The 16,956-nt window shown below is 38.4% G+C and overlaps 1 protein-coding gene across 1 annotated transcript; it reads left to right on the forward strand.

The window, feature by feature from the left end:
• On the forward strand, positions 1-14,400 carry LOC129263150 (uncharacterized). The gene is made up of 7 exons (XM_054901073.2): positions 1-363; positions 2,998-3,126; positions 3,496-3,568; positions 6,848-6,946; positions 8,261-8,322; positions 9,419-11,726; positions 13,934-14,400. The coding sequence occupies exons 2-7, from the start codon at positions 3,027-3,029 to the stop codon at positions 14,121-14,123; spliced, it is 2,832 nt and encodes a 943-aa protein (XP_054757048.2). The 5' UTR covers positions 1-363; positions 2,998-3,026; the 3' UTR covers positions 14,124-14,400.
• The last annotated feature ends 2,556 nt before the right edge of the window (positions 14,401-16,956 follow it).

Genomic DNA, 16,956 nt, shown 5'->3' on the forward strand with positions numbered 1-16,956 from the left:
CCGCGCTCGCATTCTGTAATGTCGTTCCCATTTTTAAAGAGGGCGTGAACACAAAAAAATCTAAATTCCATGATTTTGGCCACCTGGACCAAATTTACACTCGCTGTATTATTGCCCGATTTTTGTTTAAAATCAGAGTTGAAAATTTCAGGAAATATTTATGAATTTCAGGAAATTTGGGATTCAGTTTCGGGAAATTTATTTTGGAGCTGTGGAAACACTGAGCTAACCGCCACCGTTATACTAGATACACAAACCAGAATAGCGGCAAATTTAACGGGAATCATGCAACAAATTTCGTCTCGATTTCGAAGATAAATTTAGGATGAAAATTCTCCTTGCATGGATGTACATTATTTCAAGGTACGTAGAACCGAATCCATCGAACTTTTACTTTATCACGGAATCTGGAATTCTCTGGATCGAGTACCGGTAGATCTAACGCAGTCTATTAAAAAAAATATAAACGCTTAACATTTCCCCATTTGTTTGCATTGTCCCATATATTGGTCTTTATGTTGGCAAATGGAAGGTAGAATGAACGTAGCACTGACTCGATCACTCACACTATTGCGAGGTTTGTATATTCTATACGAACCTCGCACAACCATCGTGTTTTTGTAGTGGATTTTAGAGTTGTCGTTAACATCGCTTCATAACGTGAATGATGTTAGCCGAAACCCATTCCGCTACCCACCAGAGCTTTTTTATTATAAATTTATGGTATAAAGCAAGCGTTCCATTTTCAATTTTTAACATATTTTTTTAATTTAAAAGGACACAAAAAAGAGCAAAATCGCTTACCTCCGCCTGGAAAGTGGCTTCGCACGTCTCTTCCAAGGAAATAAAAAGGAGGTCGTTGGTGGCGCTAATATAATAATACAGTTCACAACCTTAATTCAGCTTGGTGGTTTTTTTTAAACTAGAATCTAGATTCATGATTCATATATTAGTAGGCCTACATGTATGCCTGTATGCGCAATTCCAATAATTGTTTGATAAAATAGAGACCCCAATAAATCAATGCAATAACTTAAAAAACCTACTTTTTTATTATTTTTGCTGACGATAATACTTTTTGGAAAATATTCAAAACGATGACAAATTAAACAAAATAGGCCTAGGCCTATATAGAAAATTCTATGTACCTTGAACAAAGCCCCGCAAGTGCTATCGTTCGTTTGTCAATTAACGTTCCACCAAAGTCTTTACAGTAAAAAGATTGAACACTTTGCCGACTTTGCGTAACGCTTTGCATCGATTTATGTGTAAGATAATTTTTGTGTCTAGTCTTACCCTTGTAGTGTCTTTGATATGAAGATAAATCGCGCGCCCTCTTTTGCTCATTAGACGAAAAATTTGAGAGTTAGAAAGGTGACTTTCGTATTTTGTCAACGAGAAGAAAAATCAACGCTTAAATGACGCATTTTGAGGGATATTCATCAAATTATGAGGAATTGACTTCACATCGTTTGGTAAGTTTCGTAGGAGGACTTCATTCTGTAAGTCCTCGTATTCATTTTTCGGAAAATAACGTTATTTGTTGAATGCGCCGTGCCTTCAATTATTCTGTAGTCGGCGGCAGAGATGTAGCCATGGGTGTGACTCGATCATCCAAGAACTTGAAGAAGACGACGCCGTCGACATGGCCGAGGCTAGCCTACCCTGGAGGCGTCTGGGGAGTAAAAGTCATCTACTCTATGTAGGCTTACTCCCCACTGACGCCTGGGACACCAAGGTATATTCACGCACGTACGGCCACAAAACCTGAAACTTTCGCCCCCGAGATTTCTACTTTCCCTCTAAAACTAAAAAGATCTAGCCCTAAAACATGTACATGGGGTTCAACTTCATTTCCAACATTTCTGCGATATCGATTTCGTTTTTAAAGAAGAATTCAATAAGAAAACGAGAAAAATGTTATGAAAAGATGGGAAGAGCTTACGGCCGTGTTTACGTCGCCATCTTGATGGCGAAGTAAATACGGACGTAAGCTCTGTCTGCCTAGTATTACATCATGGACGAGTTCTGGGCTTCAGCCCGCTTTGCGGGCTGGAGCTCCCCGGGTTAGTGCAACACCAGTTCCGAAATCACGCGACATTTTGTAAATTATGCATGTCAGGCTCAATAACATAACTCCGTATACAAAGTCAATGCAAATTATGTTTTCAACCAAAAATATAAATGTATGATTATTTTTGCTTTTGTTGGTTTAAATTGATCTTACATGTATATTTTTTATGATCGCAAAAGGGTCCCGACAAGGTTCATCGAAAAAAACAATAAAAAACAAAGGTTCAAAATGCAAAAAATACAACAGAATTAAAAAAACCCCAATAAAATGCATAGGAAATTAACTATGGTTTAGTAATTTTTTTTGGTAGATATTTATTAGAAATGTAAAATTGATATTTTCACCAAAAATTAGCATTCTACAAGCTAAAATTGAGTTAAAGGCAAAAACATACACAAAAGACTACCAGGGCTTATTTGAATAATTGAAAAATCTATTAATTTTTTTGAAAATTTTAATAAGTCTTGTAGTTTACATCTGGCTCTAGGAGCGTGCAAATGTTTGCGCCGATTGCGCAATCAGCGGCCAAGATCTGAAGGGGAGGGTCAAATTGACGCCCGTCCCGTATATCATGGTCTGAAATATGGGCAGTTAAACTAGGGTACAAAGGTAAATGAATGCTGTGAGATTGCATTGGACAGGGAAAGATGGAAAACCATGACATCCAACATCTTTAAAGAGAAGGATCAGCAGTAAGTTAAGCTAAATTAAGGTTAAATTTGCACAGAAATGCAAACAGTATCTGCCATTCTCTCATTTTGCCAATGCAGTAGTGATACGATTTTTGTATGTCTTGAAAATGAGCTTGGCATGAACCAGGAATTCCATTTCAAGGGGTAAAAACAGTGCAGTGAGTGTAGATATAGGATTAATTTTTGTTTAAATCTTCTAAACAAGACATTGTGATTTTATTGTTCCCATAGGAAGCTCTGATATGGAATTTTGAGTCAGCATGACAAGTGATGACATTCACCCGTCTAAATCATTTTCGACTAAGAAGATCAAGGCACTTTTGAAGCGTATGACAGAATATCAAGTTGCACAACAAGAGTGTAAGAGTAATTTGAAATTGTTTGGACATCTGTATTAATGTAATTCTTTCTTCTTAATTCATTGCATTTCTTGGTTATGATTCACATAAAAAGGATAATTTGAATCTCTTTAGAAGGAAGTTTATTGTCATTTGGCTGTAGCCCCCCCCCCCCCCCCCGTTCTAAAAATATTTAGAGCAGCTCGGAAAAGCTAATTTTTCAAGTTTTGACATGAATTTCTACCTTTTTTTGCCCAGAAAGTGTTCTCTATAGGACACTGTATTCAGACAATATGAGTTTGCAGAATTTCCAAGTTTTCAGTTATACCTAATGCTTAGTCTCCATGTCTGATGCCATGCTAACTTTTCTTTCTATTTTTTTTCCATGCAGTGTTTGAAGAAGTAAAGAAAGAGGCTAGTAGTCTCATAGAATCTAATGAAAAACTGAGATCAACGGCAAACGAGTGAGTACCAGTATATACTTTCTTTGTAAACTTTTTATAGAGCATGTACTGTTGCTTTACACATTGTTGTTTTGGGCAGTAAAATGTTTTTTTGAAAAATGATATAAAAAACATGATATCACTTTATAAAATCATATTAATTTAATAAAGAGACAATGTTGCTTACCCCCTGAATGATTTGGGCAATGTTATCTGTTTTTCGTAATTGAAAGTTTTTCTTCTTATAAAGTGACAAAATAGGGGTTATCAAATATTACTTATCATCTTGTACGAGTTACAGGTCTTATGATCAAGGTCAAAGGTCATTTATGGTCGATAAACTTTGATCAGGTTGTGGTATCAACACTGAAATCTTCACCTTCTTCTTTGTTGTTCTTCCCCCGGTATTCGAGGATCAGCAGCTATCCGCAGGTTGGTTGTTGTGTTGTAGTAATTTCTCTAAGCGAATATGATGAATTTTAAGAATGTATATGATGCAGTGGGTCATAACATTGGCAGCAAGAGTGTCAGATAGGTGCAAGGAGGGTAATAAGATATTAGTGGCAAGGATGAGGGGATGAGCAGAGGTGAAAGCTTGGCTAACTGAAGCAGGGAGGCTAATAGAGATAGGACATGTTGAATGAGAACAGACCGTTGTGATTTGAGGGCTGGGCAGGAAGCAAGGAAGTGGGTGGAGCTTTCTTCCTCCGTTGAGCAAAGTCTACCGGTAGCGCTGGGAGACTTGCCTATGGTCTTCAGTCTTTGTTGTGTTGGGTAGGTGCTTGTCAGAAGTTGGGAGCAAAGTCTTGCAGCAATACGGAGGTGTGAAGGTAGTGCAGGGGGGAATAGACTGCTAGGGCTTGGAAACGTTGAACATTGCTTCCAGAAGGCAAGAGGGTGCTTCTCCTGAATGGCATCAACTAGGCCAGTATTGTGCTTCTTGAAGATTGCCTGGTGGCACAGTCTTTTCCAGGTGAGGTAGTTGATGCTCAGGGGGCCAGACAGGATGGCAGGCAAGCTGTATTTGGCAATTAGCTGCTTCCAGTAGGAGATGAAAGGGACATCAGCAGCGAGAGCATTTAGAAGTATCCTGTGCTCAAACCTATCGCTTGGTAGAGTAACCAGTTGCCCGAGAGTCATCAAGGTGTTAAGGTCGACCTGCATAGAGAGAGGGATAATTCCGGTAAGGAGAAAAACTGCCTCGTTTGCTGTGCTTCTGGGGAGCCCTAGGAACTTTTTGAAGAGTAGAGCCTGTGCTGAGTCTAGCTTATCCCTAGACCTCTTGGAAACTCTAATGGTAGTAATGCCATATAGCATCCTAGGAATGCAGTAGGTGGTCCATAACTTGGCAATGGTTGGAGGCCAGAAGTTGTTTATTGAAGTCGAACCACCTAGCAAAGCAAATATGGAGTTATATCTCTTGGCAATGATGTTCGGCATGGGATCTTGAGAAGTTGAAGTCTTGGTGACACCAAGATGGGGATGCTGACTGACTTCTTGAACTTCCTCTTCATTCAGGTACCAAGTGTGCTTGGTGTGGTCTTGCCCATTAAAGACGAGGATTGCACTTTTTGATGGGTTGATCTTGTACTTCCATGTGGTTGCATAAGTATGGGTGAGATTCAGCATGGATTGAAGTTCTTTGGCAGAGGAAGCTATGAGGGCCACATCATCGGCTAGAACAATTACCCCAGCATACAAGTTTTGGCAGTGACATCCAAGATCTTCATCTCTTAGCAACTTTATCAAGCCATCAATAAAGATGTTGTAGAGAAGAGGGGAGAGGATTCCACCCTTTCTCACACCCTTCTGAAGAGGAATTGAGCAGCTGGCATCCCCTTTCCATAATACTCTGCTGGATGCACCATTGTACATTTCCACCAATTAGAGCTTCGAGTGGTATAGGAGTGTCAGCTAGCTTTTGAAAGAGGCCAGGGTGCCAGACACAATCAAAAGGTTTAGCAGCATCCAAGAGGGCAAGATATGTTGGCTTCTTCCGAGATGTATTCAGCTCAATAAGCATCTCAAGGGTCATTGAGGCGAGAATACAGGACTTTGAGGCTTGGAATCCAAATTTAAGTTCGTCAGGTGTGTTGACTTCAACCAAAGAGTCCTCAATCTTAGGTTTTAGGGCAATTTCCAAGAGTTTTGACAGAGTTGGGGTCAGGGATATGCCTCTGTAGCTAGAGGGTTCACTGACCGGTTTGCTCCCTCCTCTGTGCAGTGGGATAATCTCTGCTTCCTTCAATGACGCAGTAAGATGTGCCAGTTTGATGGAGTTTTGAAGGAGAAGGAGAAGAAGGCGACGGTAAGTTGGACCTGAATGAACCAGATGCTCAGAAGTTATGTTGTCGAGGCCTGGGGCTTTGTGAAGCTTGAGTTTCCTAATGGCTGTGTCAAGATCATGCGAGGTGAGAGTAAGCAAGACTTCTTCTGTGCCTTGTGATTGGAGGGCAGGTTAGGGGAGTGCTCAGTCATGTGTTTGGCTGGGGTGGCCGGAGCCTCTCCTTCACAGTTGGTTGCAGTAGGATCTGAAGAGATCTTGGAAATAAGATTTCCAGCCCTTGCTAACATCCTAACCCTGGAACAGGGTCTCCTTGTATACCAAGAATGGGAGGTCCACTGTTGAGGATATGCCAGCTTTGTTTGATTTTACCAGGCTGTAGAACAAGGGGCTGTTCATGTCATTTGCCGACTCTATCTTTCCTTGCACTTTGAGTCTGTTGGAGGCTTCAGATCACCAAGGTTAAGTTTTTGAATTGTCATCATAACTTTAAAAAGCAAATGGATCTGTTTCATGAAACTTGGCCAAAAGGGTAATGAGTTATCACTGATCATCTTACATGATATTAAGGTCACATGATCAGGGTCAAAGGTCATTTTAGATTAGCGAACTTGTTATTTCATTATCAAATGTAAACATTAAAAAAAAAAAACATTCATCACAGTTTTCAAAGTCAGCACTGCTGCTACATGTACATCAAATTGCGTAATACAGGTGAGAATGCCAGAGGTTTACCACATGTTGCAATTCCTTTTAAATCTGCTTCCCTGGAGCCGGAGCAGTGTTTAAGAAGGTCAATATTCTGTGGATCACATCATCAGGCCAATTTTTTTTCCTTTGGATATGATGGTAAGGGAGAAATGTCATGAAGCCAGTTCTTCAAGTTTAACTTTATAATCGGATCACTGAATTGACATTAAAAGCCTGAAGCTATTGTGCTTGGTACATATTACATTTAGTTGAAATGTTGTAACGTTTTACATTATCTTGTTCATTCTTTGCCCTTCTCTCTCCAGGAATGCAAGACTGGTCACTCATACTCAAAATCGTTGCAGAGAATTTAAGCACGAGAACCAAGCTTTAAAACACGAGTTAGCTGTCATCAAGACCTACAGGTAACTTATTCTACAGAAAAAGTAATAATAATAATGACTGTATGAAGCTAAAATGTACAAAACTACAGTGAATCTGCCAGAGGCAATTCTCTTGGGATTACAGAAATTTGTTTGACTTAGAAGAGGTGATCTAGTATAAAAAGTTGTTCACTAGGGGCTGTATGAAACTGAAATGTATGAAATACAGTGAATCTGTCGCAGGTGATTCTCTTCTGATTCTACTTTTGCAGACTGACTCAAATGGAGAACACAGCATGCAAGTCTTGGGTGTACATGTAGAGACGTGTTACTTCATGGTTCCGGGGGGGGGGGGGGGGTAATAATAGACTTAACTATAGGTGTGTGTGATGCATGTTATGAGTTTATAATTTCCTCCATGGCATCGAATAACGATAATGCACTTGCAAATCTTTGCCCTGAGAATGATTATGCTCTGAATTATTTTAACAATACTTTATATATGTTGGAAAAAAATATCTCTTTTAACCCTAAAAAGACTGGGGGGGGGGGCTGATTCAGCCCCCCCCTCGACATTTTTCGCGATAAATCTGCAACGCGAAAAGCTGGCGCCGCGCCGTTCCATGACTTTTTTCTTTCAAGTCTTGCGCAACTTTTGAGACCAAATTTGCGACGCCCGGGTACGTGGTTCCGAAATTATGCAACATTTTGTAAGTGCATGTCGACCCGAAATTGCTCAAAAACGTGAATTTGTGTACAAATCCAATGCAACTTGTGTTTTTAGCCAAAATTCATAAATGTATCATTATTTTCAATTTTACTAATCAAAATCAATTAATTTCATCTTGTTTATGGTCAAAATAATGTAGCGGACAATTTCCATGGAAAAAACAATAAAAAACAAAAAGTCGAAAAACAAAGAAATACATAAGAAATTTTAAAAACAATAAAATAAATAAGAAAAGAATTGTGATATTGAATTTTTTTTAAAGTACATTTGATCAGAATCCCTCAAAGAGTCTGTGAATAAAAAATTAGCAGTTTAGAGGCCTTATTTAGTTAATTAGAGTAAATCTTTGATTTTACGCATAAATTAGCATAATTAATGAATTATGAGATTTTTCGGAAAATTTGATCCTACAGTCTTGGAGATTATGCCATGGGTAATGCATTTGCCAATTTTCGTCGCGATCGCGCAGTCGACGGCCGAGATCATAGGGGGGGGGCTGAATCAGCCCCCCCCCCCAGTCTTCTTAGGCATCAAAATAGCCCAGTCTATTTAGGGTTAAATGGTCGTCTAAACCCTAACAAATGACCAGAATAAGTCATTAATATCCATGAATACTCTTCCTTTAGGCAACATGAGACACAGAGTGCTGAATCTGATGATGCAAGCACCAGACTTAAGAGAAAGGAAGGTATGCTGTCACAAAGTGGGTTTTGGATCTGTTGTGTAATTAAAACCATATGTAGATTGTATTTGGTACATTTATTGAGAGAGGGTCCATAAGCAAATTCCCGCTTATGTCACTGGAACAAATTAAAATTCCTTCTTGATGTAGAGCAGAGATGTCAGGATTCTAGCTTTTGCCTGATTTCAGGCCCTGGCAGCTTCCCATTTCAGGATTGATCAGGCTTTATACTGTATGTGACCAACTGCCCAAAAAGCAATAATTCAGACTTTTCGCATCCACTTGGAGGCACTCTCTACAAGGAGTACAATGCAGCAATTCCTTTGAAAATGCAAGTCAAATTACAATGGATAGCTGAGAGGCTTTTGTCGAAAGTTGGTGGAGCGGACAGCATCGTAATCTCTTACTTTGGACAGCGACGTATTTGCAATTGTTCGTCCAGTGCAAATCTTCGGATGATCTGCTGTCCCAGTCCACTAACTTTCGACAAAAGCCTCTCTCAGCTCTCCATTGTGAGTTTAATTGCATTTTCAAAGGAATTTATGTTTTGTAGAGTGTGTCTCCGTAGTAAATGTGAAAACTCTCTATTTCGACGCCGGGGAAGACTCTGTAAATTGCCATAAATAGTAATTTGGTGTTCAGAAAGTAAAACTGAGAAAATAACCTTATTTCAAAGAATAATTCTTCCTACTGTCAAAATTTGAAGTTTGAAATTTAAGTAAAAATGGAGTTACAAGAGTTTTATCTGACACCATTTTAGTACGGACTACTTGGTAATTTCATTGAGATTTTCACTGTATGCACTTCTCAAGCATGAGTAAACCCAGGCTTGACCTTGTTTTCTCCTTATTCTCTGGAGCTCTCACCAAATTTCTTCTACATTCAATCGAGTAGATGTGTGGGCTATCGGTTATCAATTTTGAGTTTTATATCATTATAACCAAAAAAAATTACGATTATTAATTCATCAAATGAAAAATCTTATATAAAGAAAATTAACCATACAGCCTTGTGATGTATGATTATGATGCGTCAACTCCATGCAAGACGGGACCTTTGTTTGTACACATTACATCTTGTATTCCGATCTCTTCCCTTACAGATGTTTCCATTGGTGATCAACAACCTGAGAAAGTAGAGAGAAAGGGCCTTAAACTGTCCACCAACAAACAAAAGAAGAAGGTTCGTTACCAGAAGCTTCCTGATGAGGAGAAGAAGAGTCCAGTTCTACTTATTACAGGTGGGAGAATGAACCAAGACCCCGAAGCAGACCATCCAATACTTGAAGAGGAGGAGAGAGGAAGGTGTCCTCAAACTGCCAATCGTCAACCATCAAAAGGGGACTCGCCACCTGATCGATGGATTGGTAGTGTCTTTGTTGCAGAAACAGTCCCACTTGACGTAGAAAGTGACAGTGATGATGGTGAGGATACAGAGGAAGGGAATGGAGTCCTCAAGAAGGGTCAATGCAGGGAAGTTGGTGAAGGTGGCGGAGGGTACAGGATGTCCAGGAATCTCCGAAAGCACCGTAGACACAGATATGCCATAGACCAACATGTGGTTATCCCTGAGACAGTACCAATGGACTGTGTCTCATACTCTCCTTCTGGCGATTCTCTGCCTGAAGACGTGCTGATGGGTGATGGAAGGGAACATCTCTTACCGCTTGAACAATCCACACCCATGCTTCCAACTCTGCCAAGTGATTCCTCAAGGAGAAGAGCAATCAACTCAAGGAGTTCAGCATCTCCTGTTTGTTGGGATGGGAAGAGCAGTAAGAAAAGCAAGATTCCACCAACAGAGTCGCAGCTTTCTGTTGACTTTTCCACCACACAGATGTCCCCAACTTTTGATGGAAGCAGGTCTACTCCTGATAAGAAGGAAAGTGATGTCCATTCCAGATCAAAGCAACAGTTTCATCCAAAGAAAACGGTTGCAAGCAACAAAATTTCAATAGGTAACATTCCCATGACTCCAGAAAACTTTCATTCCAATGGCAAAGTGAAAACATCCGGGGCAAAAACTCCTGGTTTGGCTACCCCAGAGGATGCCGATCATGCAAAAAGTAGCCATATAGTTACCCCAGACTATGATGAAAGTGGACAATCAGAGGCCTCCTTTCTGATTCTGCAACAGCCTCCGAGTTTGCGGGGATCATCACAAGTAAGATCATCAGGAGGGCTACTAATAGAGGATGTTGTTCAGCCTATAATTCAGAGGAAATCTCCCACAGATAGTGACGCTGAACAGAGGAAAAAAAGAAAACTGTCTGATGAATGCATGAATGAAATAGCAAGCAAGAAGACAAAGACAATAAGACTAGATCTTCCTTCTGGTAGTAGTAAGAGAGACGAATATAAGTTCAGCAATAGAGGTGGAAGAGAGGAAAAATGCAGTGCCAAGTCAGAAAGTTCAGAACCTTCGGAAAAGTGGTCTAGCGCAGAAGCCCCTGTGCGTAAATCACATCACTCTGAAGAGACAAGGTCATCTCAGGTAACCAGAGATCATTCCATTTCATTGAAACAGACAACGTTGACAAAGGACTCATTCAAAGCAGTTATCACTGAAGACGGTCAGAGACTCAAGAAACTCAACGGTGGGGCGCGTGTGTATGTTGATTCTCAGAATGATCCCTATATGCAACAAGCGATTCAGGAATCTATCGAAGTCCAGAAAGAACTCAACCACACTGAGAGTACAGGGAGTTTTGATTTCAAGGTGCCAAAACCGCCAAAGGCACAGGAGTGTGATCATAATTTAAAAGGAACCTCTTCTGGGGCTTCTAGTAGGCGACACCATCAAGAGGATGCTGATATTGTTGTATTAGTAGAGGAAAGAGAAGATGCTTCTTCTGCAGGAAGAGACAACCCTGATGATGACTATGGTGAAGATCTGAATGGAAGCATTGATCCAGCTGTCCGATTTAGTTTTATTGGCAGTGAAACAGATGTGGACCCTGGTGATGAAGAAATGGAGCCAATTGAAGCAAGAAGAGCAGATGCTTCTCGAAACCTTAGGAAACCTCTTGACATCTCAAAGGCAGCTCAACATAGAGACAGAACTAATCTGCATCAGGAATACTATGACAATGTGGAAGGAGGCAGATCGAATAACAAACACAAACTCCTTGTGGAAGACAGCTTTGATGATATGTTTGCAGATGATGATCATGACAGCAGCAATGACGACGATGACCTTCATGGCAGTCACAGAGCTTACGACAGACAGGATCAAGATATTGAGGTTGTGGAAGACAATGGTCCTGCAGCAGGCGACATCAATGAGACACCTGTCCAAAGAAGGACTGGATGTGAAGATGGCTCTCTACCTGATCCTGGTCTTGATCCTGGGATCAGACAGCGAGAGGAGACTGATGAGATGGTGTCCTCTTTTGCGAGAGAGTTTGACTGGTAAGAAAAAAACAACTTCAGAAATCTCTTGTAGGCCTATTATAGGGAATATCGTTCTGCACTTTGTCAAAGGTCTGTGCTGATACAGGAATCCCAATATAAATGTGCTATGTATCTTTATAGCAGCTTTCTTGCATTCTATTGTGCTGCCTATGATGAATTATGAAAGTTTTTCATGAAAAGCTGCTTGCAGATTTCTTGGCTCTGACTTTTGACTTGTTGTCTATACCAGCTGGGATAGTGCTCCTTTCTGTTGTATATTGAACGGTGCATTCCTCATACCATTTATTCTTCCGTTTGTAGAATTAAAAGAAAAGAAGAAAAATATACTAATTCAAAACTTCGAATTCATCCAATCCTAGGATAGAACCTTTAGAAATTACATCAATTTGATACAAAATGAAAAATTTCATATATCATTGTTTAAAAGCAGAACAAATTTTGGGGAAGTACTAAAATTAACTACAATTTTTCAAGACCATACCAGATCTACATTCTGAAAAAAAAAAGTACACTAAACCATACAAATTTTGATAGTATGAAGGTCAGGAATTATTGTGAGATGAGAAAAGTTTTTTTGAGTTAAAACACACCTAATGTATTTATTCCTTTTGTTTATTCATTTATTTATTTATTTATTTATTTATTAATTAATTAATTCATTCATTCATTCATTCAATCATTAATTAATTAATTAATTCATTCATTCATTTATTTATTCATTTATTTATTTATTTATGTATTTATGCATTTATTTATTTCGGGGCAGGGGGTGGAAGCTGCAGATAGATTTCTTTGGTCCAGTTCAGTCACTCTGTCCATAAACCTGACAAATAGGTAATGATAATCAATGGCTGTTATTATGTTATACGCTTTATTGTATGAATAATTATCATTGTAACATATTCAACATACACAGTAGGACTTGTGTAGTATGTCAATGTACATATATATGTTTACATGAAATAAAATAATGTTTAAACTTCTAACAACCTTACTGTCTTTTATGGTGAGCTTTCATCCACTCCTGCAGACTTTCTCAAGCCAAGAGAACTTACGACTACCATAACATAGGATCTTTTCTTGTTTAATTATTCACTTTTTTTAGTCAACATGTAAAATAGACAAATCTATTAAATTAAATGGGAATCCAACCCAAATAAAAACTTGTTTTTAGAGGAAAAATCAGACAAGTTGATAGGTGAAAGTTGAATAATATTGGACAAACTATAAAAAAAAATTGTAAATATTGGTAATAACTACCCATGGAGGCATTTGTGATGTCAAAGTGATGTAAGGCATGGACTTCTTTTCCATAGATGGCTAAAATGTCATTTTTGTCTCAGGTCCTGCATGAGCGCCGCTTTTCCGACGGCGGCGGCGTCAACATCGAATCTTAACCGAAGGTTAAGTTTTTTTAAATGATAGCATAACTTAAAAAGTATATGGACCTAGTTCATGAAACTTGGACATAAGGGTAGTCAAATATCACTGAACATCCTGCATGAGTTTCAGGTCACATGACCAAGGTCAAAGGTCATTTATGGTCAATGAACTTTGGCCATTTTGGGGGTAATTATTGAATTGCTGTTCTAAATTTCAAAGTTTGTGGATATAGTTCATGAATTGTGGACATAGGGGTAATCAAGTCTTAGGTCACATGATCAAGGTCAGATGTCATTTAGGGTCAATGAACATAGTATTGTTTCAATATATGAATAGTGTTTTTTATGAATAATTATTTTATAGTAGTTTTCAAAGTCAGCACTGCTACTATATTGAATCGCGTAATGCAGGTGAGACTGCCAGAGGTGCTCCACTTGTTTCAAAAGTTTTTCTTCAAATTATAATTTTTCTTTTGTGTGAACATAAAACAATATACCTGGGTTTCATTATTGCCCCAGGAGAATGGGTACTTACGAGAAAACTACAAATCCCTGATAACATGGCCTATGCTATGGTAAAGTTGTCCTTGCGACCTTGCCCCTTGTCATAATTTACTTACCCAGTTGCCAATTTGAAATCTACTTAGTCTTAGGGATCTCAATGTTAAAGCAGCCGTAACTTTCTTATTGCTTGTCCAATTTCTTTCAAACTTTCACCATACTGTTTTCTTTATTTTTCTCCTTCCAACACAACATTTTATGGCCATGGCTCAATAATATTCTTTTTGAAATCTGAAATGATGGTGATATCGATTTCTCCAGTCCTCCACAGAAAGATGATATTCCAGCTTACAAATTCAAGGATGTCGTAAGGAAGAGAGATGAGAGACAGAAGCTGAAAGGATATGGATGTCAGGAATGCCTTGAGGTGTGTACCGTATCATTAACCTTAACTTACCGGGGGGGGGCTTTTAGCCCCCCTTCGAAATATCCGTTGCGTGAAATTCTTTGACCGCGCAGCTCGCTGACTTTTTACCTTCAAGTCTCGTGCAACTTTCGAGACCAAATTTGTGATGCCTAGCGGTTACGAAATTGCGCAACATTATTTAAAGGGCATGTCAGACCAAAATTGCTCAAAAATGTATATATCATGTAGGCCTACAAAGTCAATACAAAATCTGTTTCATCTAAAATTCATAAATGAGTGATAATTTTCACTTTCATTGAGAACAGTCATTTGATGTGATGCTATTTATGACTGAAGTAATGTCCCCGATGAATTTTCTATTAAAAAAAAAAGAAAAAGCAATAAAAATAAAAAGATGTAAAAACAGGGAAATACATAAGAAATTTAACAAACAATCAAATACATAAGAAATTGATTTTGGTAGCAGATTTTTTTCATTTGCAGTTGTTGGGAATGCCACAAAGAATATTTTCACAAAAAATTAGCTTTCTAGGATTTTTATTTAGTGAATTAGAGCAAAAAGTATGATTTCATGAGTAAATTAGCATAATTCATATATATTTAAAAAAGTATATGAATTTTATGCAATTTACCTATGCAATGGTGTAGATTATGTCATTCTCTACCGTTTTCATACAATTTTCATCGCAATCGTGTGATCTGTGGCCAAGATCTTAAGGGGGGCCTAAAAGGCCATCCCCCCAGGACTTTAAAAGCTCACAAAATAGCCAAGGTAAGTTAGGGATAATAGGAGCCAATCCTGGGGAGTGCTTTAGACTGTTAGTCATCCAGGTTATAAATCTGGTTAAGTCACGGGGGATGGCCAGATTCACTATTACCACCTTCCTCCACTTAATGCTATTCGTTGCATCCACCTCCCTCCACCCAACCCTCATAAAGATTTAATTAAGTCTGACCGAAAAAACACTCCTCAAGTCCAGTTGCCTGTTTTGATTAAAGCCCAGCGTACACTATTGAGATGCGATTGCACTAAGATCCGATGGCAACAAGTTGCCAATCACATCTCGGTGCAATCTCATCGCAGGCCAGCGCACACATTGCCACAGCTCTGCAACACGCTGCATCTCGATCCATGACACCACCTCTTTACGCACACATGTCGTCTGCGCTGCAGGAGCATTAGCAAATTGGTCTTGATGTACTAGTCAGGACAAATCTGATTGGTTGTACTCGTAATCGTCAAAATCGCCGAAGAATTGTATTCAGATTTGACATGTCAAATGTCTTCGGTCTGCAAATCTTCTGCGACGAATCAGATGGCATTTGCAGCGCAGTGCAAGTTGGCACCCCTCTGCGATTTTGTTTCTATCGGATCTTAGTGTTTTTTTTTTTTTTTAGATGTTTTATTGTTTTTCTCTCAAATTAAATTCATACAATACAGTTCACAAAGTAACAATTGTAAAGAATAATTCGAACAAATTACTTAAACTCTTATACATTATGCACACCATGTAATATTATTCAAAGTCACTGTATCGTACCAGATGAGGTGTGACCAGACCTGCCAACCAGTACGATTTAGCTGTATTTAGTACGTTTTTGCAACCAAAATACGGCAGTACGTTTTTTCTTTAAAAAATATGTTTTTTTTTTTTTTTACAAAATCGTAATTTATTGAGAAAAATCATCTCTATATGTCTCTATTTCGTAAAATGTACACAAATATGGTTATTAGATCAATGTAATTTCAGGTAACTTGTTTTTTTTTCAATCATTTTGTAAAAACCAGGGTGAGATATACACAAGTTTCAATGTTTTTTTTTTCATCTGCAAGAGCAGTGCGCATTTTAGCTTGCATGCAGCTTGAGCGCCGTGATGGGTGATTGCGCCAAGCATTTTATTATGAAATGCACTTTTTTGGGGAAAAATACAAAATATTTATCTCACATGGTAAAAATACTGATTTTTTTGTCAAAATACTGATTTTAGGGAATAAGAATACTGAAAATGCAAAATACAACTTGGCAGCTCTGTGTGACTCACAAATATCAGAGAAAAACTTATAAAAGTATATGTGATTTAATTGCATGATCGCTCTGATCATGGGATGTGCTTTCTAACTGTGTATTAATCTATGAGATGGTGTATTACATATCGTGCTTGTTGGCACTTCAAACATGACATTAATATCTCTATAGATTGAACTATTTGTGAAACATCTGGTAATATAATGATGTGTATAGAAATCAGAAAAATAAAGTGGTCAAAGTTTGAAACAAATCAGACCTGGGTCCCGTAACACAATGGTAAGCGATTGATTGTACATTGTTGTCATTGGAATCAATCGTAGAAAAATGTTCTAAGATCATTGCTAAGCTTTTTGTTATGGGCCCCAGGAATTATGTGATGGCTGTTTGAAAACAAAAATGAGATCACTATGGAGACTACTTGAATATCAAATTGGCAATTTGGTGAGTAGATATTAACCAGTGGTAAGGACAACTCTCCCATTTGTAATTAATTATTAGATATTTATGGATTTCTCCCAAGTATCTTTTCTTGAGATGGTAATAGAAATTTGACATACATGTCTGTATGTCTTCTTAAATGGAATAACGTAGTTTGAATAAATTTTTGGAAAAGAATGCATGTAATTTTGTGTATTGGAGCAACGGAACAAAGTTGTTTCTATTCTGCTCACAGGTATGTTGTTTATGCAGCATATATTGATTAGCGGTGGTGATTAGATCATTTTAACTTTAAAAAAAAATCTTCATTGTTTGCCTCATTTTGTTTAAACTTTCACTTATCTGCTTCTCTGACATTTCTTTTGAGTGAACTGTTCCATTGACTCAGATTTTCTGTGAGAGGCTCATTCAAACTTGTATAGTCCAGGCCCGGTTGCATAAACTTACCA

Source organism: Lytechinus pictus, chromosome 1 (assembly GCF_037042905.1).
Source record: "Lytechinus pictus isolate F3 Inbred chromosome 1, Lp3.0, whole genome shotgun sequence".
NCBI classification, from domain to species: Eukaryota; Metazoa; Echinodermata; class Echinoidea; order Temnopleuroida; family Toxopneustidae; genus Lytechinus; species Lytechinus pictus.